Raw genomic sequence first — 23,623 nt, forward strand, 5'->3', positions numbered from 1 at the left:
AGTCATAGAACAAGTTCCAGGAGTTGAATTTTCTCCTTCTGCCATCTGGGTTCTGGAGATTGGGTTGGTTCAACAAGCTTGGTGGCACACCCTGGGTATTATTCATTTTTTTAACACTATTTTGATATTTTCCTGGAAATAACCATCCTTATATTTCTATTAATTTTTTTTTTTTTGGTTAGGGTGAAGAGATGGTCTAGTGTTTGAGAACACTGGTTGCTCTTCCAGAGGACCTGCATTCAATTTCTAGCACATACATGACAGGTCACAACTGTCTATAACTTCAATTCTAGGGAATCTGATGCCATCTTCTGGCCTCTAAAAGCATTTGGCACACACAGGCAAAACACTCAGGCACATAATAAAAATTAAAATTAAGAAGTGTTTTTTCTTTTTCAATTTTTAGTGGCTAAAGTCTAATCCATGACTGGATCTACTGTGATGATCTACTTTTGAACACTTAGGTGGTTTTTTTTTTTTCTCTTTCTTTTTTTCCTTTTTGCCTTCCTGATAATAGAAGTTAATTGTTCACCATGCAGATAATTTTTTTGTTTGTTTGCTTTGTTTTTGAGACAGGGTTTCTCTGTGTAGCTTTGTGCCTTTCCTGGATTTCCCTCTGTAGACCAGGCTGGCCTTGAACTCACAGAGATCCGCTTCCCTCTGCCTCTCGAGTGCTGGGATTATAGGCGTGTGCCACCACCTCCTGGTGATAAATATTTTTTTAAACCCTAAGGTGAGCTTTTGGGGAGCTGGTATGTAGGCATGTACATATGTGTGTTGGTGTGTGTGAGGGTTTATGTCTGTGTGTGTGTGTGTGTGTGTGTGTGTGTGTGTGTGTGTGTTGCTTACACTGTCATCTTATATATTCAAAGTCATCAGTATATATCTTAAGTATTTTTGTCATCCCACTGTGGGCATTGTGCCCAACCCTGGGCTTTCAGTTCAGAACTGCTGTTCAGAAACGTGACAAGTGCATGCATATCTTCCCTACACTTGGAACTGAGCACACAGGGTTGAACAAGTCAGAGATGGTTATTCCTGCCGTTCGCTTCTGTAAAACAAGGTTATTAGGATGGCAAACCTCTAAATGTGGGGATCAATTAACAACAACAACATGCCCTGAATGTCACACAGAGACATAAAAGCACTCCCAATGATGCATTAGGGCATGCTTGTGTCTATGGCAGTTAGAGGTGATGAATTGATTTTTCTTTGAATTGTCCCGTATTTGTTAACAGGCTGAGGTGGAGTATTTTTGTCCAGTTTCTGTGTTTCTTTCTTTCTTTCTTTCTTTTTTTTTTTGTTGTTTTTTGTTTTTTGACCTGTTTTGCTTAAATTTAAAATCTCGCTCTGGAATATAACGTGTCAGCATTAGTGATTCTGGAGACCCACAGACCACTTAGGCCTGGATTTGGGGGGAATAGGAAACAATCCTCAAATATCTTGGTTATTCTCTTGTGCTTTAAAAACATGATTAGTAGCTGGGCGGTGGTGGTGCATACCTTTAATCCCAGCGCTCGAGAGGCAGAGGCAGGTGGATCTCTGCGAGTTCGAGAGAGAGAGAGAGAGAGAGAGAGAGAGAGAGAGAGAGAGAGAGAGAGAGAGAGAGAGAGAGAGAAAAGCATGATTAGATAAAGATGGCTACGGAAGTGCGGCTACGGAAAGGTTTTATGCCACAGAATGGCATTTCAGTCCCAGCTGCCCCTCTGTTGTGCTTCGGGAAGCCGCACAGACAAGTGGGGAGGGTGGGTGGCTGCCCTCTGTGCGCCTTAGCGGTGCCACAGTCGTGGTTCACATGGCTCCCTCTTCCTTTGATTCCAGGGCCAGCTTTCCATATTGCAAGAGAAGATAGACCATCTGGAGCGTTTGCTGGCGGAAAACAACGAGATCATCTCCAATATCAGAGACTCGGTCATCAACCTGAGCGAGTCTGTGGAAGACGGTCCGAAAGGTTCCCCGGGCAATGGCAGCCAAGGCTCGGCACACCTCCTCTCCTCACAGTCCGCCCTGCAGGTTGACCCCAAGGACTGTCTGTTTGCCTCCCAGAGCGGAAGTCAGCGTCGGGATGTGCAGGTAGTGGAGAGTGGCTGGTAACCAGCCGCCCTTTCGCCTGGCTTCAGATTTGCTCTTGTGTCTGTTCCTATTCTGTACGTTTTTGAGCTCCGGGCTCCAGTTTCTGCTGTTGCCATGATTTCCCTTTTCTCACCATGATTTTTCTTTGTTGGTGACATCATCCACTACTCCCGTGATTCTGTTTTTTTTTTTTTTTTTTTTTTTTTCACCGCCATTTTCCCTGCTTTAAAGTCTATCTTCTGGAGTGGTGGTGGGAAAAATCTTTAGAGGTTTTGTTTTTGCCTAAGTGATATTTTTACCTTCTTTTGGAGAAAATAAGTGTGTTCCCTTGTTGCTCTGCACAACACCAGAGTAGATATCTGGAGGTAAGATCCTATGATAGGGCAGGGAATATTCTAGAGGCGTGCTTTCCACTACGGGGCCCTCCACACATGGCTGCAAGCACTCACACTGTGGTCTTTTGACTTGAGATGCACTCTGGAAGTTTGTCATGGAAACACAGAGTGTTTTGGCCTTCGTGTATAAAGTATCTTTATTTTTGTATTAATTATATGTTGGTTTGATAATACCACGGATAACTTAGATAAAGTCTATAATTAAATGCAAGTTAGCAGAAGAGGCCATGTTAAACCTTGTGCCTTGGACCAGGGGTGTGAACGCCACAGGAGGATCCTAAAGGGTGAATGTTTTAAAAGTTGTGTGAAATTAGATGGCCTCTAGCCTGACTTTAGAGGAGGCACTTTCCACCAGTTCTTGGAAGGGTGTAGAACGTGATAAGATCTTGAGGGCTTGGCCCACAGGCCAAGCTGCAAGCTTAAAAGCTGGAGGCCATGCAGCTGGCCAGGCCCTGTACCTGTATGTACCCTCATTAGTTAGCGCATGGGCAGATCCAGATGGGATCAGAGTTCTGTGCTTTCCAGGTTATCAATTTCCTTGGGGCTTGGCTTCATTTTGCTTCTTCCTGAGTACTTCTTAGGACCACCTTTGTCCACTGTGGGAGGGGAATGGCAAGGGCAAGGCCTTTTGTTGCTGTTTGTTGTTGTTTGCTTGTTTGGTCTGAACGTGGGCTGCTTATATTGGAGTTGCAGAGCATCTGCTCCTGTGGAAAGAGTGAGGAGGGAGGATGTTGATTGTCGGGCTGAAGAGAGGACCAACAGTTCCTGTGGATGCTTCCCTCTGCCCAGCTGTGCGCCACAGACTGCCAGGCTTGTTCTTGGAGTCAGTTTTATTCATTCAAGGCATGAGTCCCATAGCAAGAGATAGTTTGAAGAATATTTTAAGATGTGCTGCATTTGTTCATGCTGTGGAACGTTCGCTTTAATGTTGCAAAGATGTGTTGCAGTCTTTTATGTTGCCTTTGTTTAACTCTGTGAAGCAGTGTTACTTTGCATGTCTAAAACACCTCATTGGTCTAATAAAGAATTGAACAGCCAATTGTGAGGCAGGAGAAAGGATAGGCAGTACTGGCAGGCAGAGAAAATAAATAGAAGGAGAAATCTAGGAGGAAGAAGAGGAAAAGAGCAAGAGAATAAGGAGAGGAGGATGCTAGGGGCCAGCCACTCAGCTACGCCGCCAGCCCCAGAGTAAGAGTGAAAGTAAGATTACAGAAGTAAGAAAAGGAAAAAGCCCAGAGGCAAAAGGTAGATGGGATAATGTAAGAAAAGCTTACTAGCAACAAGCCAAGCTAAGACAGGACATTTATAAATAAGAAAAAGTCTCTGTATGTATTTGCTTGGGAGCTGGGTGGCGGGCCCCCAAAAGGCGAAGCGTAAAAGAACAAAACCAACCAACAATAGTTATTCTCTTGAAATACTTCAAGATCACTGTTACTTAATTTTCTGACATTCTTATTTTTTGTAATGTTTTCATATTAATTAAGATATAATTTTTATAGCCTGTTGAATTTTAACAATTTAAATTTTCTTGGTTGTGTTGTACATTTAGTATTACAGAGAATATGAGGAATGAAAGTAAAGGTTTATGTTTTGGGTAGGATACTGTTTTTTCCTTTATGTCCAAATGGATTATTATCTACAAGGAATTATGCGTTGGGAAGCTAGAAGACATTTGTTTGGTTTTTGAAATGAGGTCTCACTGTGTGGCGACCTTCCTGCCTCAGCTTTGTGCTGGAACTATAGGTGTATACCACTATGCCTGGCTATAGAAACACCTTTGGCAACTTAAAAGTTAAATCTAGGTTTAAAAAAAAAATTCATTCCATGTGTATTTTAGAATAAAAAGGTAAATATAGCATTTGACAGATAGGAAAATACACTTGAGTTTTCAGCCAGAAACAGATTTAGAAGCTACCAGACTGATTATGAAGCCAGCACCCCAAATGAAGTAAGAAGCCACATTGAGTACATGTTTGCAAATGTTGAAATATTTGCACATAACCAAATTCCAAGAGAAATCTTTTGTTGTGTTTCTGTTTTCCTGTTAATCACACTGGCACTAAAAGCAAGAGAAGGAGGAATTCCAATAAATGAATGGAATCATATTTACCCAAAGCAGATGGGGAGGGCTCATTTATCAGGGTAGTTATGTAGCACAATTAGCCTTTCAGGCCTTTGGATGATGAGCAAATGTTTTTTGGCCTTGAAAGTTTCCATTGATTTTTACATAATTAGTTTTGTTTGATTGCACATTAATAAAAAACAAAACAAAACAGCAAAGACTATCTTTGAGCAAATATTGACCAGCCTTAAGTATAGATTAACAGTGGTTAAAGTTTAACTTTCTTTCTTTCCTATTTTTAGATGTTGGATGTTTATGAGCTGATTCCTTTTGATAACCCCGATGGTGGAGTTTGGAAGCAAGGATTTGACATTAAGTATGAGGCTGATGAGTGGGACAGTGAACCCCTTCAAGTGTTTGTGGTGCCTCACTCCCATAATGACCCAGGTAAAAGCTGCTCGTCCTAATTGCTCCATCAAGCTTGTCCAGCACCCATGTCCTCTAATGAGGGTCCAGTAGAGCTCACACCTCTGACTTCACAGCAATGTATTCTTATATTCTCATTTTATCAATTTACCAGGTAGTGCTTTGTAGAGCAGGAAACAATGATAAACACAAGAAGGATTTGGGGGACATAACATTTCAGGGTACTGTAGTTTATTTTTCTGCTTCTGGTGAAATATTGCATGGGACAGCTGGCTGGAGGGATAGTGATAAGTTAAGAGCACTTACAATTTTTGTACAGGACCCAAATTCAATTCCAGAACCCACAGGCCGGTTCACAACCATTATAATTCCAGACCCAGGAGATGCCTCAGTCTCTTCTGATGTTAGCTTGTATGAGGTTTGCTTGTGACATGCAGGCAAAGCATTCATACATATAAAGTAAAATAAATCTAAAACATTAAAAAATACTTTATGAGAGAATCTCTATACCTGTAAAATCCGCTTCACAAAGGCAGAGTGTTTGTTGGAAGAGTTGCATTTTTCACACAAAGAAGTGTAAGCAGTGGTTTGGGAGCTTTGGTAGATGGGTCTGAGCCCTAGCCTGGGCCAGAAGAGTAAGATGACTTTAGGCAAGTCACTTCATCCCTCTGTGGATAAGGTTTTTATCCGGTAGAATTAGGATGATGGTATCTTCCCAGGATAAAATGTAAAGGAATATCCTGCGTGACAGAAAAATAGCTGCTATTATTGTAATTACTGTTATTTCACACGAAGGCCTTTATTTGTTGAGGCCAGTGATCCCCCCAGCCCCAAGGTAAGGGGAAATTGCTATAATTTTAGTGGAGCACGTGATTTGATGTGCGTACAAACTGGTGTATGTGCATCCTTACTGGGGTGAATCCGCAGCATAGGGTGAACGCCCAGTGGATTTAGTACAGTATTTCTTGAAGTTGTATTTCTAAACACTTTTCTTTTTCAAGGGCTTCACTAAGTGTGTGTTTCTTACCTTTCTCAAGAACCTAGATCTTTCTAGTTCACCTGTTACTTTCAAGGATTTTTTTCCCTCACACCTCATCTACTTCCATTCTTTACTAGTTTACTGGATGTCCTCTTTCCTATGACACCTTCCTGTGATGTAAGTACAACTTACGGTCTGAACACAGTTTGTCACTTTTCTCTCTTAGGTTTTTCTTCTGAAGTCTTTTCCATCCATTTCCCCTTCCTTCTTTGCTCGGTTCCACCAGCTCCATTTCTTGTTCCTCTGTAACTTAAGCACTCGCCTGTAATATTAAAAAGACGTGGTTTACTAGGCAGGGTGCTGAGTGTTTTGCAAACAGCTAATGCTTAGAAGAGGTTGGTGGTACCACTCACTGCAAAGGTGTTATCATCTTGTCAAGGTGATGTAAGCAGCGAGCATACTGAAATCCCTCATGTCATATTCACCTGGGTTTCTCTCTCGAGTAAACCCAAATGACAAAGAACACTGGTCTCCTCTTCAAGGTTGCTTATTCTTAGCCTAGTACTGGTATGCCATAACATGTAAATGTGTAAGCTCCTCTCCGAGCTGTCTACATACTCCTTTCCCACAGGCACACACCGTACTCATACCCACACTTGCACGTCTACATGCGTGTAGAAATGGACAGAGTTTGTACTGAGCCTACGCACTGAGTTTAAGCTCACCAAGGGGTAGGGCTTTGTCTTACTAACTGCCCTTTGAGGAACTGCTAGTCCAGCAGCTGACACCTAGCACCCATCCTTTGAGTTCTGCTCACAAATCATCGCAATAATAACTGACTCTCTAGGTCAGGGTCAAACACTTGGCTTGTTGCTCAGCTCATGTTCTGTATCAACTCACCATCTTTTCGGGCATCTCCTTATATCTATTCCTCTAAGAAACAGTGACTTGCAAATGTCCTTTGCACTTTTTAGAGTAGCAGCAGTGTTAAGCTCTTTGAGGGCAGGGATTGCTTCGATCCCTGTTTGCTTGCCTTATGGCTTGTGCTGTAATATGCTGTTTTGTGAGAGGACATCCTTAAAAACTGTTTCTGACTGCAGTAAATGAATCTGTCTTTTGGTATCCTAGCAACCATAGTTGAATCTTTTGTCTTAGTAGATGTTAATGACCCTTACCCTTAGGCCCTTCTCCACTTGAGTTAAAAATAGTGGTCAGAAATAGACCCATTAAACCTAACGCAATTTTTACCATGAAGCAAAATGGTATAGGAAAGAACCCACTGACTTTTTGAGTTATTTTCACTATTTCTTAACAAAAGTAGAATATTGATAACCTAAATTATCCTGTAAAAAATGAAAGCATTCAGATCATGAAAAATCACTGTCTTAATAGGGAGAAAACAGAAAAGTATATGCATGTGTATTCTAAGTCAAAATATGACTGTAATGGGAAATCTTTGTAGAATACTCCCAAATGAATGTGCAATTAGGCAATTTACTTTCTAAATGAGATTTATAGAAAGTTGTTTGCAATTTCTGCAGCAACAATTTAAAACAAGCTTTGACTCAGTAGTTTGTTTCATCAGTGAATTTATGTCTGTTGGGAATAGAAATATTTGAAATAGATTTTTAAACGAGTCCTGTATTTGTCCCTTAGCAAAGAATTGATGGTGTTTATATATACATGCATACCTAGATGAACGTGTGTGCAAATTGTTTCCTTTGGGGGTGAGTTAGTATTAGTAGGTAAGACAAGGTACATTTTAAAAAGCAGTGTCTTTTTTTTTTTTTCCTAATTAAGTCTTTTTCCAGGCCACAAGGATATGTTATACAGCATTCACATGGTTTACATGAATTAAAAAAAAAATAGGAAAGGAGTTGTTAGGTAAATGCTGATAGCTCTGTACTGTTACGGATTTGAAAAGTTTTGAATCATAGACCATGAAATTAAATATGAGTTGATTGATACATGTTCATGTTATATTTAATAAGCTGATTAAAACACAATTACAGCACCTCAGTATCTACAATCTTAATTCTTTACTTCCCACCAGTTAAACTGCCAAAATATTTAGTTAATTTTTCTTCAATGAAATCACCATGTGTAAAGAAAAGATAAGGTATACTGAATGGAAGCTTGAGCAGCATATTGTCAGGGAAGCAGTTTGTAAAATGAACGTTAGATAGTAATCCCCTTGTGGTCTGAACTCTAAAACAGTAGGGAGAGCTCGTCACTCGAGTCATACTGGAAAACAATTTCCCTTTGTGCATTAATAGTGCTTTAGAAAAAAAATATTGATTTAATGAGCGATGGGATTTTGCCCATTTTTAAAATGAAGAAAATACATTTTTTTGTATTTAGTATCACACAATAATTAGAAATAGATTTGTTTATACATCTGTGGCTAAGTTCAAAAAGAATAAAAACATCAAGCCACAGTCTGAATTTCAAAGACTTTTGGTTACGTATTACGCTCTTGGAATTTTGAAGTGTTTTGCCAGCTGTTGGTGGTGAATGTCTGTGTCTATCGGAGTGGAGAAGGGAGCCAGTGAGGTGGACAGCGGTGGGATATTTGATGTCGGTGTAGGGAGGAAGTCCAACTCTGCCTAGCTAGTGGGGGGTAAGCTGTGTTCTTTGGTTTTGATAACCACTATGGAAAATTTCAATTCCTTCAGCCCACATAGCATGAGGAACTGAGAGATAGGGTTCTTTGTCCATCCTGCATCAAGGAAGGGGAGAGCAGCAAGCTAAGTCACATTTAATGATATCGTAATTTGTTAGAAGTCAGTCAATGAGAAATTCTCAGAGGATGGTGAATCGAAGCTCATATTGTCTCATTCTAAAATCCATGTTCTTCCCATGGGCCATCCTGTTTCTTAAGATACTTATTTAACTCAAACAGATTCTGTATCTTCTTTCTGTTAAATGAAGATGAGCTAATTTAGCATGTTTGTCTGGATTTCTTGGTTATTAATAAAGTTAGCAAATAAAAGTTCAGGACACTCATTCAAACTTGAATTTCTAGTAAACAATGGATAGTGTTATTTTATTTTTTTTAGTGTGTGTATTCTAGGTTTTAAATCGGTCATATTTATATTAAATGTTTACTTGCTGTTTATTTGAAATTCAAATTTAACTTGGCGTCTTGTATTTTATCTGAATGATAGCATTTGAGAATTAAATAGCACAGAGCTCTGTGGAATTCTGTGTTTAAGAGAGATCCAAAATGTGCTGCGAATTGAGATTCGTTTTTTGAGGAAGAAAGCTCTGGTGATCAGGGCCATCTGTGGACTTCATTCTTGAGGAGTGCACATGTTAGTTGCTCTTGAGAGATGTGGGTGATCATTGTACATCTCCTGACTCAGCCTCCATCTGTTTTCCTAGGCTGAATGTGTGAGAGCCCACCAATATAGTAATATAAGTTAGCATTGACACTTAGGTCCATGTTCCAGGCGTCTCCCACCATCCTGGACATTTTACGTATATTAAAACCATTACTCCACTCAGCAGCACTACGATAATTCTATAGCATCACCCTCATTTCACCGAAAACAAGGCAGGAAAGAGGACAAGAGATCTGCCTGTGGCAGAGTGGACTTGGCACTTGTAACACTGGCTTCTGAACCATGACTTGAGATTTGTTCTTTAATATAAAACTACCATCCATGGGGTAACATTACTGATGTCACAGGCAGAGCATCTATGAGGAAATTAAGTACTTTCATGGCTAACATCATCTATGCTAGTAACAGTAAACACAAAAATGATTTTATTAACTATCTTGCAAAAGTGGACACATCACGGTGTTATTTCCTATTCTTTTTTCCTTTTGATTTATTCCCATTGAAATGGATGTCTGTCTTTAAATACATGGCCTTCCTTATTGCTGTGTTTTCCTTTATGATTAGAAGTGAGTTAGAAGCTGCATTTTCCAGCTTTTAAAGTGACTTTCAGAAACTGTGATACCTTGCACAGCTTGTGTGACCATAAGTCTGAATAATCTGCTTATGGAGCATAAGAGTAACTCATCAATGTCTTTAATATATAACTCCCCACCCATAATTTTAAGCAGCTGCTTTCTTTGGGGGGCGGTGGTAGTAGATGCTCACAGAGTCCCCTTAGCAGGGGAGAGCGATGAGTTTAACGTAGATGGATAACTTTGGGAGCCTGATCTCATAGTTTTTAGTATCAGGTATCAAGGTATGCAGGTCTCTTAATGGGCACTTAGGCGAGCAGTACGGGTGAGGATCTCAGGCATTGCAGGGCTGCAAGGCGAGCCCACCCGCAGCTCTTCTAAGGGGTAATGCAGATCGGTTCTGTGGTGTGGGGTGAAATTTCCAATGGTGGCTTCTCAGATGCATTAAAAAGTGCCGCATCTCAAACAGGGTTCCGGGAGTGAAGCCGATCCGCTTAGAAAACTATTAGATGATGCTGAGCCTCCTAGAACGAAAGGTTATCTTCCTTTGGAAACCCGAGTTCAAAGCGTTTAGAATTTTAGAGGAATCAGCAGGTTTGCAGGTGTGCAGTGTCTTTGGAAGAGAGAGCCTCAGCCTCGTTTTCGGCACTCCTCACATCCTGAAGACTTTCCTTCAGTCACGGAGTTCTCTTAACTTCGCCGGGTTGCCCGCCTGAGTCCCTCAGCCCATCTCCAATCCACTCGGAAATCATTTCAAGCAGAGCTACAGCTGTCTGGCTTCCCGTTCTTGTTTCCACTTCACCTTTTAGTTTATGCCTAACATCCTTAGTGTCCTTAACTTCCTCCCTCCTGTGTTCTTCTAAGAAAAGACCATGTTCAGGAGATTCTGACTATCCCGCTTGTATTTCATTCAATTGCTTACTGTATTCTCGGCACATGGCCTGCCAGCAGTGCGACCACACACACCTGGTGGCCGCACCCTGACACACCTGGTCGTTTATTGTTTGTCCATGTTCTCTTGCCTCTGTCCTAGGATGTGTATTCTAAGACTTCTGTTGTCCTGCTAGGACTCCATTTCTCCGTTCTCACAGCATTTTGTCTTGATATTCTCTGTAGTGTCTGTTTTCATTTAGCTTTGCCTTATTACTTGCTTAGCCCTTATTAGATACTCAATACGTGTTTGAAGGAGTAAACTGGAATGTTAATTAAAGCTCTTCCAGTTTATTGGGGGGGGGAGCAGAAGAGCCTAATTTATAATAAAAACATTGGAATTAAAATTAATCAGCAGCATAATCAAATAATGGTAATAACAATTAAGATTATATGCTGTCCCTTAAGTACAAGGTTGGATGTTGCAGTTTGATATTGAAGGATTAACAAGTGATGGGAGGAGAAATTTGTTGATCATTTATTAATAGAAGATAACTTTATTACTAAGATAAAGAAGGTTTATTTGAAGCTATAAGCTCCCTTTGTATAACTTTTTTAAATTTGGGGATACTGTAACAGTACAATGGAAATAATTCCAAGTTTAAGTTGCTGGTTTTTATGTGATCAACAGTATGCCATTTACCTGACTATAATTACTTTCAGCTCAAAATCTTTCCATGAAGCCCTAAAAGCTAGTGATGATAACTTTCGAGTACAATTAATGTTATTTTAAAAAATGATTATAGCAGCAGTGACCCTCACAATGTCACAATGCTATTGAGAGAGGTTCCTGGTTTTTGGAATGTTTGTGCCTACTAGTGGTGCCGTGTGTCGTCCCCCCTCCACCCCCCTCCCCCAGATGGGGTGGTTTCTCTGTGTAGCCCTGGCTACACTATGTAGACCATGCTGATCTCAAAGTCACAGAGATGGTCCTGCCTGTGTTTCCAAAGTACTGGGATTAAAGGTGTGCTCACTCCACTATGCCGGGCCTACTAGAGACTTTTAGAATGTAACTAGTGGCTCAGTTTGGAGGTACTGGGCAGTGACCATTAGGGTAGCAGAGCATATTAAAGTTGAACCAAGTAAGTTGTGCATTTGTCTGCATTCTAGGTGGACACATTTTCATGTGAAGCCCATGTGCTTGAGGTTTTGTTCATTCATCCTGCACATATTCACTGAACTCTTCCATTCATGAGAATAGGCTGGTTTGAAGTTTTAGTTGTGGTGTTTGCCCAGCTCTGCTTCTCAGTTTTTCAGAAGCTAGGGCCCAAATACACAAAGGCCCCCACTCTTTGTTTCTAAATATTTAAAAGTTATAAATCAAAGAAATGGATTGCAAAGAGATGAGATGAGAGAAGAAGAGAGGAGGCGAGGGGGGGCCGTCCACTCCCCTGAGGAAACAGAAGTAGATCAGGGATTGGATAGATCAAACGTGGGTGTGGATCTCTCAGGCTGCAGAAATGCCATGGCGTGTTTGGGAAGAGACAACCTGTGGGGTAGCCAGACTCTCCTTCCTCCCCTATCTGGGCTTGACCCCATCCAATAAGAGTTGTGCTTGCACATAGTACAGCATTATCTACATGCTGTGGAATGGCGGTATTTTGGATGCTCTCAGCTCTGAAGGTCCCACTACAGGGCTGAGTGTCCTAATGAAGAAGGACTTACAAAAGGGACCTGGCAGGCTGGGAAAGTCAACTCGGGGCTGTTTGACTCTGATTTCTAAGCTGTAGGACTTAGTGGGCAGGGCAAACCCTGAGTGGGAAAATTCTTTGCTCTGGGGTACTATTGTAGAAAGGAGTGTGGTCAGCAGAATAATGAGGAGATATTTCTGGAGACCTGTTCTCTGGTGAGGCACCTTTTACACAGGTTGAGGGGGATGGGGTGGAGTAGGTGGGTAATACTGTGTGTGAAAGGAAGTGTCCCTTAAGAGGATTGGATTTCCAGGTTTCCAAGCTATGATCCAGAGTTTAAAATACAAACATACAAAGCATGATTTGCCAGTGAATAAGTACTAGGTTGCTTAATTGCACATAAAAAATAGACAACTGGCCTTTTAACTTTGTTAGATTTTTTTCTTTTTTTGGGGGGGGGACTTAAAAAATAATGGCATTGAATAGGGATTTATACCTTCTTTGTAGAGCTTCTAATCTTTCACTCATTTTGGTTTCTTCCTAACTAATTTAAAATAGCTGTTAGTTCTTATGTGGGTGATAGATAGCATTGTTAGGGCAAAACTGGATAAAAGGAACAGTATTTTTAATGTAGTCTAGTCCTGGTTCAATTTCCTAGTGTATTAAGAGGAAAGAGAAAAGCTGTGAATTGACCACTTAAGTAAATCAACTTGCAACTCGCTGTCCTCAGATTATTAAATCTAGAGGTAGGAATATAATTTTACATCACAAAAATTCATCCCATGCAACTTTGCATAAAAAATTATCTTTCTGATTGGTCTCACGTTAATATGCAATTGTAGTTTTTAACAATAATTTAGAGGAAGAAAGAACCAATTCAGAGTCAAAGGGAATACTTGATTAGTCTATTGTATAAGAGCAATAAAAGCTAATTTACTGTAATATTACTCAATATTGAAAGCTGCAAGAAACTCTCAGTTCTTTATTCATTAATTATGTTATATTGTAGTGGTATTAGTATCAATTATAGATGAGTTTTATGGAAGGCTTTTAAGTTGACATCTCTGAGTTGTATTTTGCCTCACGTAAATATCTTTGACATATTTTCTGCCTGATCATTGAAGGACAAATGAAGTGTTGAAGGCAGAATGGATGAATCAGTCACTGTAGTTTCTCTCTGAAAACTCTTGTGATAAACTGCCTTTGGAATGCAACGATCTCTATTAGTAGCAAGTTCCAGTTGTTGGAATTACATAGTTGTACTTTTACAAAGGTCTTTCACCTATTGATAAAAAAATAGCCCTTCTTACTTTACCATAAAAGGGAGTTTGTTTTTCTTTTTAAAATTAGTTTTGGAGGCTTTACATTGCCCAGAGTTCCTTAGTTTTGTCCATAGGCAAGTAATTGATCTTTGCTAAAATCCAGGCAAGAGGTATGTTTGATATTTTAAAGATGATAATTCTAATTGAGCCCTTGGGGGAGGTTTACCAGTCCTTGTTGTGCGCATATATGATCATGGTACAGAAGTGCATTTGTTTTTACATCTGTGAATTTAGCCTAATCTTGTGCTGTGTAGGTAGACATAGAATATTAAATCAAACATTATAATGGAAATTGATGAATAAATATTGTGATGGTTAGTTTTTGAAAAGCGGTAACATCATTAGTTCTTAGGCTGCACTAGTCTCCTTCCTGGCCTCTGTTACAGAGCACTGCAGACTGATGGCATCAGCGGATCAGTCTAGAGACTGGAAGTTTTTTGGCCTCTCTCCTTGGTTTTAGCTTTAGTGACCTTCTTCCTCATCTGTGCTGCCAGGTTTCTCCATATGTGCCTGGGTTCTAATATTGTATGAGATTAAGATCCCCCTTCCTTACATTATTTTACCTTAATTAACAATTTAAAGACCTCGTCTCCAATACAATCATGTTCTGAGGCAGGAGGAGTTAGGATTTTGCCTGACACAGAAATGCCTTTTTAAATTTTGTCTTTCCCTCATTTGATTGTACAAATGGGAAAGGTCAATGCCAGGCTGTTGATAGGGAAAAAGAATGCCAACTATTCTATTATTTTTTCAGAGTTTCTGTTATATCTCCCAAGCTTAGTCTTGAGTACTCACATCTTCAAACTCAAGAGTGTTGGGATGGACATCCTCACTTGAAGGGTAGAGTATTGGGGTGGACATCCTCACTGAAGGGTAGAGTGTTGGGATGGACACCTCACCAATGGGTAGAATGTTGGGATAGACATCCTCACTGATGTGTAGATTGTTGGGATGGACATCCTCACCAATGGGTAGAGTGTTGGGTTGGATATCTTCATTTAAGAGTAGAGTGTTGGAATGGACATCCTCACCGAAGGGTAAATAGCCATTTCTTTGCTCCTCTCTGGGAATCTAGATACAGGTCCTGGCCCTGTGCCTGATGCAGTGCTTGGGGTTAGTGCCCTGGTGAAACGTGATGGGATTCCTTGCACACCACTCTTGCATAAGAGATCTTGGAGTTTTGCTGAAGGCAAAGGTTTTTTGGTCTAACATGGGAAAGTTAAATCATCCAGAAAGCATTCTTTGATGACAAACCAGCTCAGATGTGCCCTAGATTGAGAAAGTCTTACAAAGAAAATTTGATATTGTATTCTTGTTTGGCTCCTAGTATCATACCTGAATATTGCAGGTGCTTAGCAATTGGGAGAAATTGTCACAGCTACATTACCCTTTTCAGACACATCTGTTTGAAAATATACTGTTAAAGCAAGCATATTATATGCACTTCCCCATCAAGGTTTTTCCTTTTTTTCTTTTTCTTTTTTATTCCACTGGCAAATGCAATATAGGCTGTTAAGTTAATCATAGGCAAAAGGAAGTGCTGTTTGGACTCACTACCCGGCAGGTCTCTTGAATGTGTGAATTTTGGTAGCAGTTGAACAGTAGGTCGGCTTGGAAGTAGTAGCTCTCCTCTCTTTAAGATGTTTACATGAGAACAAATCATCCTCCACAGGGTCCACTATGTCTGTCACCAATCTGTGCAATTGGTGGCCATGCAGATTATAACCTTTGCCATTTTAGTCATCTGTCTGGTAGACCTGGGCTTGACTTGTGACTTTTGTTAAGAATGTTTCCTGTACCCCAAGTCTAATGATTTTGGGGAATAATTTCCAAGTTATTTGAGAAGTAGTAGGATAATTTAGGGAACCAAATTCTCTTCTGGAGGGGGCGGGGCATTAACATGTTCATGTTTGTTGTTTATTTAGTATTATTTTTTGCTCCTAGACAATTGCATGATGGGAGCAAATGCCTGTTTTTGGCAGAGTGCTATGTTCAGAATTCGTATCAGCTCTGTAACCACTCTATGCTTTGCTACGAGTGTTAAGGCTTAGTTTGGATTTACCTTGCTTTGTTTTAGTTTTAATTTATTGGATGGGTGGGGATTGCAGATGTGTGATGAGATGGTACAATTCTGATCCCAAATTATGAGAATACTTGTTAGTACTATTTAGATTTTTAATTAATTAAATTAAAAAAAATCCATACCTAGAGACAAGTAATTGAATTAATTGTTAAATATAAATAACTGCTTTTTTAAAGCTTTAGTTCATTGTTTTCATTTGTCTGAGTTTTTGTGAATGTCTGAATATTTCATCATTTCAGTAACATTAGGTTTTTAGTGCCCTGTCAAACAATAGAAATTTTCATTAATTAAACACTGTTAGCTTTAAAATGTGGGCTTTATTTGAATGAAAGAGCTAAGGGTATCTATCCAATAGTAATTCGATGGAATGTGACTAAGTTGAAATCAGCCATATCAATTGGACCTTGTGGTGTATTTGTGTCTTGATTTAGGTTGGTTGAAGACTTTCAATGACTACTTTAGAGACAAGACTCAGTATATTTTTAATAACATGGTCCTAAAGCTGAAAGAAGACTCAAGCAGGAAGTTTATATGGTCTGAGATCTCTTACCTTTCAAAATGGTGGGATATCATAGATAATCCGAAGAAGGAAGCTGTTAAAAGGTTTGTCTCAAAACTTTTTTTAATTTAGTAATATTAAAGATCCATGACAAATGTGGAATTTTTAGAAGGTGAACTTTCTTTCTTTTTTTTTTAGGTGAACTTTTAGTTTAATAGCTGAAATTCAGAATTGTCCACATCCTGTTTGCGTTGATTTTAGTTTGTCCCTGAGAAGGGAAAGCAAAGCCTTTCTATTGAAATCCTTATGTTCATCCTGTCCTAGCAGTGGACTCACTAGCTAAAGGAGTTGTTATTTTCAGGGCCTTTCAGAGGGGTCATTGCCCAGTTTTCTAACTGTGAATGTGTCAGTGTCTCTGCCTCTTGTCAACTATGTGGTTTTAGAAAACCATGGCCAACATGTCTCAAAAATAATCTGTTTTCTTTCTTTTTTTTTAACCAATAATTTTCTCAGATGAACAAAGGTAGTTGGTTTTTGGTTTTGTTTTGGTGGCTTGGCTCGTATTCTTTTTTTTTTTTTTTTTTAACTGATTTGTAGGGATGTGTCTTCTGAAGATTTTATTTTCTTTTTTTTTTTTTTTTTTTTTTTTTTTTGGTTTTTTGAGGCAGGGTTTCTCTGTGTAGCTTTGCGCCTTTCCTGGAGCTCACTTGGTAGCCCAGGCTGGCCTCGAACTCACAGAGATCCGCCTGGCTCTGCCTCCCGAGTGCTGGGATTAAAGGCGTGCACCACCAACGCCCGGCTAAGATTTTATTTTCTTATTAGTTCACGATAAACACACCAACTTTTTACATAGTCAAATCTTTTCTCTTTTGCTGTTGCGTCTGCTGCCAGAGTTAGGTCTTCCTCAACCCACAGTTCAGGTAAATAGTTCATTTTTTACCCATTGCATTAATGTTTTATTTTAACCCTCAGTTTAAAAACCCTCACTTAACGATTGAAAAGTTGGTATTTGGGGAGGCTTTCTGATCCCCGCGCATTTGAGTTAGACATTGGCAGGTGTTATTTGTTCGCTGTCCCCATGTAGCTCTTGACAGCTCGTCGCTGTTTTGAGTGCTGCTGGTCGTGACTGACAACCCTCCCTGTGGCCTGTGAGGTAGGTTTCCGCTGCCCGGTCCAGGGCGCTGGCTCACTCCGGGTCACCGTGCTCTCAGGACAGGACTGGTGGTCCACCCTGCCTAGGCTGGCCACATGCTGAGCCCTTGGCACACATGAGAATTTTTTTTTAAAGCTGTTTTTATTTATTTATTTTTGTTTTACATGCATTGGTGTTTTGCCTACATGGATGTCTGTGTGAGGGTGTCAGATCTGGGAGTTACACATCTGTGAGCTGTGAGCTGCCATGTGGGTGCTGGGCATTGAACCCGGCCGGGTCCTTGGAAAGAGCAGTTAATACTCTTAACTGCCGAGCCACCTCTCCAGCCCACCTCTGAGTTTTAATGTGTCCATCTTTTTCTACTGATAGGAAGTGTCATCTTTAGTGTACTAAAATATTCACCGGCTTGGGCTTTCTGATATGTTTCATGGGTTTTGATGACGTTTGTCTAAAACTATTGGAATTTTATAATGTTTCAAAAACTGGCAGTTTAAATCTTTTCTTTCTGTATTGAAAAAGCCTTTTAATGAGTAACAATTTAATTTTCCCAAAGGGTTTTAGAATTAATTTAAGTTTCTTCCTGCCTCATCAAAAAGTATCTTTAGATTTTAATAGATTGACATGAACGTTTAAAGATAATTTGAGGAGAATTGATGGCTATCATATTCATTGGAGAGCATTTTTTTTTTTCACTGGTAACAGTCTCATATGGTTGGCTAGGAGAGAGATACAGGCTTTGAGGACAGGAGAATAAATAAACTAGGGAACTACCATGGTCCTAGGAGAAGCTGCTCTTCTCTATAGACAAGTGCTGCCATAGTAACCAGGGTTGACAGGATCCAGTTAACACCAGAGAATCTGCAATCTGCAATTCCAAAGTGTTATATAATGTATCTTGACTTTCTGAGTTGAAATATTAGCAATGCTTTAGATGAACATCATGTTCTCTCTCCTTCACACATGGTGTGTGTGTGTGTGTGTGTGTGTGTGTGTGTGTGTGTGTGTGTGTGTTTGTGTATGTGTGTGTGGAGAGAGAGAGAGAGAGAGAACAGAGATGACAGAGAGACAGAGATACATTGGAACATAGAGAGGAAAGGAGAGAATGGGAGAACACCAAACAGCATTCTGAATCCATAAATTAGAGCTATCCACCCTTTGGTACCTTTGAAAAAAATTTGAGTTCTTATAAAATTACATAGAACTAGTGAGTGCTTTATTGCTAGCTCTTAAGAACTAAGATTTAAGAAGATTTTTGTTTGTTTACATCTTTGCTGGGTTTTATACCCTTGTTGGAGAATATTATTTCAAGGTGTGTTCCTTTTGTTTATGTTGCATTTGTTTAACTCTGTGAAGCTGTGTTACTGTGCCTGTCTAAAACACCCGATGGTCTAATAAAGAGCTGAATGGCCAATAGCGAGGTAGGAGAGAGAAATAGGCAGGGCTGGCTGGCAGAGAGAATAAATAGAAGGAGAAATCTGGGAAAGAAAGGAGTTACCAGAGGAGGAGGACTCCAGGGGCCAGCCACCCAGCTACACAGCAAGCCAAGGAGTAAGAGTAAGATTTACAGAAATAAGAGAACAGGAAAAGCCAAGAGGCAAAGGTAGATGGGATAATTTAAGTTAAGAAAAGCTGGCAAGAAACAAGCCAAGATAAGGCCGGGCATTTATAACTAGGAATAAATCTCTGTGTGTGTTTACTTGGGAGCTGGGTGGAGGGCCCCTAAAAGAGGAAAAAGAAAAAAGCCACCACCAACATACCCTCCTTCTTTTCTGCTCTTCCTCTTTCATGATTCCTTCCTTCTCGGTCCATTTATCCCGACAGACAGTAGACTTCCCCTGCTTTCCATTTAGCACTGTTTTAACTAACCATGGTTGTCTTTTTTTTTTTTTCTCTTTTTCTCCCCCATTTCTACATTGTATTTCCCTGTACTTAACCGTTGTTTTTTTTGTTTTGTTTTGTGTGCTTATTTTTGTTTTTTGACTTCAGCATACTGGAGAATATCTTGCAATTTAAGTGCTATTTTCCAAGTTATGTTTATTTATAGGTAGCTTGAATATCTAGTGGTCTGAGAGTATGGGGTCTACAAGGTTCATTCCTCTGTTCATTCACTTCAGTATATGACCAGTGTTGAACCTTACACTGGTACCTGAAGAGGGGAGTGTTTTAAAATGCATTTGAATGGGTCAGTGTTTTATAATTATTGTTTTATCTGTGCACAGTCAGGTTGTCTGCTGTGCCACATACCCATTCCTAAAAATCACTCTTATGCAAAATTGTATAATTCAAGTTCAGGGCTTGTGGAAAAATAGATAAGGGTGAGATGGCTGACTATTCAACAGTTTCCTTGACGACACACGAGAAGAACCCAGAACAGGAGACCCAGAAAGGTATCAGTCCAGTTTGCCTGTCTAGGTTCAGAGTTGCATACGTGTTATGGAAAGTCTCTCAGCTTGTTTTGTGTCAGATTTGGAGCGTGGTCCTGGATGTATGGGTGTCAAGAGGAGGACGGAGTTTAGGTACTGTGGAATTGTGGAAAGTGTGTTTTCTGAGCTCTGATGTGAAGTTGTGCAGAGGGTACGTGTGAGTATGACTTGCATCATGATGAGCTGAGGGAGCTGGTCAATATCCAAATGTGCCACCCTGCAGGACTGGGTTCAGCCAGGCACAGGCATCTGCCTTCACTTACTGCTTCCCAGGGACTAAATTTTACAGAGGAATAGCAAGTCTTTTCACTAATTGAATCAATCATCACTTTGGAACAAAATTTCATTTTTTCTTACATTGATTTTTTTGTTTGTTTGTTTATGTGTTGTGTGCACATCTGGCCATGCAGAGGTCAGAGGACAACTTGTGGGAATTGGTTCTTTCCACCACGGTCCCTAGAGAATGAACTTAGGTCACCAGCCTTGATAGTAAGCACCTTTACACATTGGACCATCTCTCTGGCCCAAATTCTCATTTCTAAAGCCAGTATTCATAGCAGAACTGACAGCAGTTCTTGCTACTCTTTCCTCGCCAGCTTCCTGTGGGCTCCTTTATTTTGCTTGTCCTTTTGCTCACTCCTCCATCTAATATCCATCCATCCATCCATCCATCCATCCATCCATCCATCCATCCATCCATTCATCCATCCATCCATCAGTCCACCCACCCACCCACCCACCCACCCGTCCATCAGTCTGTCTGTCCGTCCATCCATCCACCTACCCGTCCAGCTATCCACCCATCCACCCATCCTTCCACCCACCCATCCATCCATCCACATCTATCTATCCATCAATCCATCCATCATCCATCCTTCCACTCACCCATCCATCCATCCATCCATCCATCCATCCATCCATCCATCCATCCATCCATCCTTCCACTCACCCATCCATCCATCCATCCATCCATCCATCCATCCATCCATCCATCCATCCATCTATCCATCCTCCCATCCATCCTTCCACTCACCCATCCATCCATCCACATCCATCCACATCCATCCATCCATCCATCCATCCATCCATCCATCCATCCATCCATCCATTCACCCACCCACCCATCCACCCCCCACCAGGCAGTCCTGAAAGTCAGGTGTAGTGCAGGAATTAAAAAGCTCCGGGCACTCCCAGGCTGTTGGTTCTCTCTCATTAGATGCCGTCGTCTCTTTGAGCACTGAAGAATTGGTTTTCTTTTCAATGGCTAGTGTTGCTGTCACTGCCACTTTGGTGTCCCTTTTACTGTAAAAGCAGCCAAGTTGCAATGGTGGGTTTGGAAAGGCTGAAGATGGTGGCCAGGCTGCCTGGGTTCAAATCCTGACAGTTTCTGTTACTTTTGGGCAAATTACTTAATATTTCTGTGCTGCAGTGTATTTGCCAAATGGAGTTGACACTAGGGCCTATTCTGTTGGATTTTCATGAAGATCGAATTATTATGAATATGATGCTTATCATATTTTATTTATTATTTTTGCAGTGCTGAGAATCAAACCCAGAGCTTCTCACGTGCCCAACAAGTCCTCTGCTAAACACCTATATATATATATATATTCCTAGCCTGAGAGACTTCTAAAAATTCCTAGTAAATACTAGTGGTTCTTATTTTTATAACTTTTATTTTCCATTTGGGCTATTTTTCTTGGACACTTTATGTAACTGTTAGTTCTGAAGTCATCTTGAAAGTATTCATCTTTTAATAGGAAGTTAATTATAAATTTATGTTTCTGCTCTGTCTTTAAAAAGCTTGCTTGCTTATATAATGCTTCATTGAGGATTTTCTTTTTTACCCTGTGCGCAATGCTTTTTAGTATTTAAAAATATGGAATTCTAAGTTCTCAACAAGTTACCTACCTAGGTGCATGTAACTTTCCACTGTTTTCCATTGGTAGCTCAACTTCTTCAATATGTGTGCTGCAGTCCTCAGCATGTGTGTGCTGCAGCCCTCAGCATGTGTGTGCTGCAGTCCTCAGCATGTGTGCACTGCAGCCCTCAGCATGTGTGTGCTGCAGCCCTCAGCAGGTGTGCTGCAGTCCTCAGCATGTGTGTGCTGCAGTCCTCAGCATGTGCACTGCAGTCCTCAGCATGTGCACTGCAGTCCTCAGCGTGTGTGTGCTGCAGTCCTCAGCATGTGTGCTGCAGTCCTCAGCGTGTGTGCTGCAGTCCTCAGCATGTGTGTGCTGCAGTCCTCAGCGTGTGTGCTGCAGTCCTCAGCATGTGTGTGCTGCAGTCCTCAGCGTGTGTGCTGCAGTCCTCAGCATGTGTGTGCTGCAGTCCTCAGCATGTGTGCACTGCAGTCCTCAGCATGTGCACTGCAGTCCTCAGCATGTGCACTGCAGTCCTCAGCATGTGTGTGCTGCAGTCCTCAGCGTGTGTGCTGCAGTCCTCAGCATGTGTGCTGCAGTCCTCAGCATGTGTGCTGCAGTCCTCAGCATGTGCACTGCAGTTCTTAGCATGTGTGTGCTACAGTCCTCAGCGTGTGTGCTGCAGTCCTCAGCATGTGTGCACTGCAGCCCTCAGCATGTGTGTGCTGCAGCCCTCAGCAGGTGTGTTTTGCAGCCCTCAGCATGTGTGTGCTGCAGCCCTCAGCATGTGTGCACTGCAGCCCTCAGCGTGCGTGCGCTGCAGTCCTCAGCATGTGTGCACTGCAGCCCTCAGCATGTGTGTCCTGCAGTCCTCAGCTGCATACTGCTGTTGCCCCATTTGTCTTAGAACCCCAATGTCTGGCTCCAGAGTCAGCTTCTTTATATTCATTTCCATGTTCATTTCTTACATTTTGGAGCTCCTTCTCTAGCCCTCCCATTCCTTCCCCCCAGTTCTCTATTGCGTCCGCCTCTCCCTCACTTTGAATGCTTTACTTTAGTTATGTGTGATTGTCCATAAGGCTAAGTGTGTATGTTCATTCTTGAGTGTAAGCACGTTTATCCCTACCTGGAATTGTTGGCAAATTCAATCGAAAGCGCTTTACAGCTCCTGCTTCCCTGTTCAAATTTTGCCAGTTTCCTTGCTGTATTTATCACATGACTTATTGCCTGACCTCAGCAGTTTGTTTTGGGAAATGGTCTCTCAGGCAGGGAAGTCATAGTCTCCACCATTCTGCCCTTCACCAGACAGGTCAGGTAAGATCTGGACTCTACTCAGCATATTAGTTTTCACATTTGACTCCTGAGTGAGCTGAGGGTTGACAAAGGGGGGGAGCAGACACAGCAAAGCCTGTACTTCCCTGTGCTGTGCTGTGGTCCTGAGGACTATGGTGACCTCATCTTCCTCCAGCCCATCATTGAGCTTGGATGTTTAGCCTTGCCCATTATTGTTTGTACCCAGGAATGTTCCCCAGGAATGAGAAAGCTAGATGGCATCCACCCTTTGCTTCTTTGGTGGGGAAAGGAATTCTAGAAGAGTTTGTGAGTGTCAGGATTCTGGCAGATGGGTCAAGGAAATGCGAATTGGGTGCTGGGCCATTGAGAAGACCTAGGGAAGAAATGCCTCTCTCTGTCGCTTTTCTCTTTTCTTTGGTGAAGCCTCTGGGCCTTGAGCCTGGCCTGGCTTTCTGCATCTGACATTTTTTTTTGTGTGTGTATGGATGTCACCTGTAAGCTCGGTAGGAGATGTGGCTGTGTGTCCTCAGGGAGTCAGGCAGAGTCCAGGTAAGTTAGGACTCTGCTTGCTGCCTG

The 23,623-nt window shown here is 41.2% G+C and overlaps 1 protein-coding gene across 3 annotated transcripts in view; it reads left to right on the forward strand.

The window, feature by feature from the left end:
• The window catches only part of Man2a1 (mannosidase alpha class 2A member 1), a 169,329-nt gene that overhangs the window by 22,692 nt on the left and 123,014 nt on the right, over window positions 1–23,623 (forward strand). For 2 of the 3 annotated variants that reach the window (XM_006991850.4, XM_042259707.2), the window contains exons 2-4: window positions 1,822–2,073; window positions 4,833–4,977; window positions 16,249–16,420. In XM_006991850.4, coding sequence (XP_006991912.1) covers window positions 1,822–2,073; window positions 4,833–4,977; window positions 16,249–16,420 — 569 coding nt within the window. Of the gene's footprint in view, window positions 1–1,821; window positions 2,074–4,832; window positions 4,978–16,248; window positions 16,421–23,623 lie in introns of those variants that run through there. The other variant, XM_076549759.1, reaches the window with a different exon arrangement.

Source organism: Peromyscus maniculatus, chromosome 13 (genome assembly GCF_049852395.1).
Source record: "Peromyscus maniculatus bairdii isolate BWxNUB_F1_BW_parent chromosome 13, HU_Pman_BW_mat_3.1, whole genome shotgun sequence".
NCBI lineage: Eukaryota > Metazoa > Chordata > Mammalia > Rodentia > Cricetidae > Peromyscus > Peromyscus maniculatus.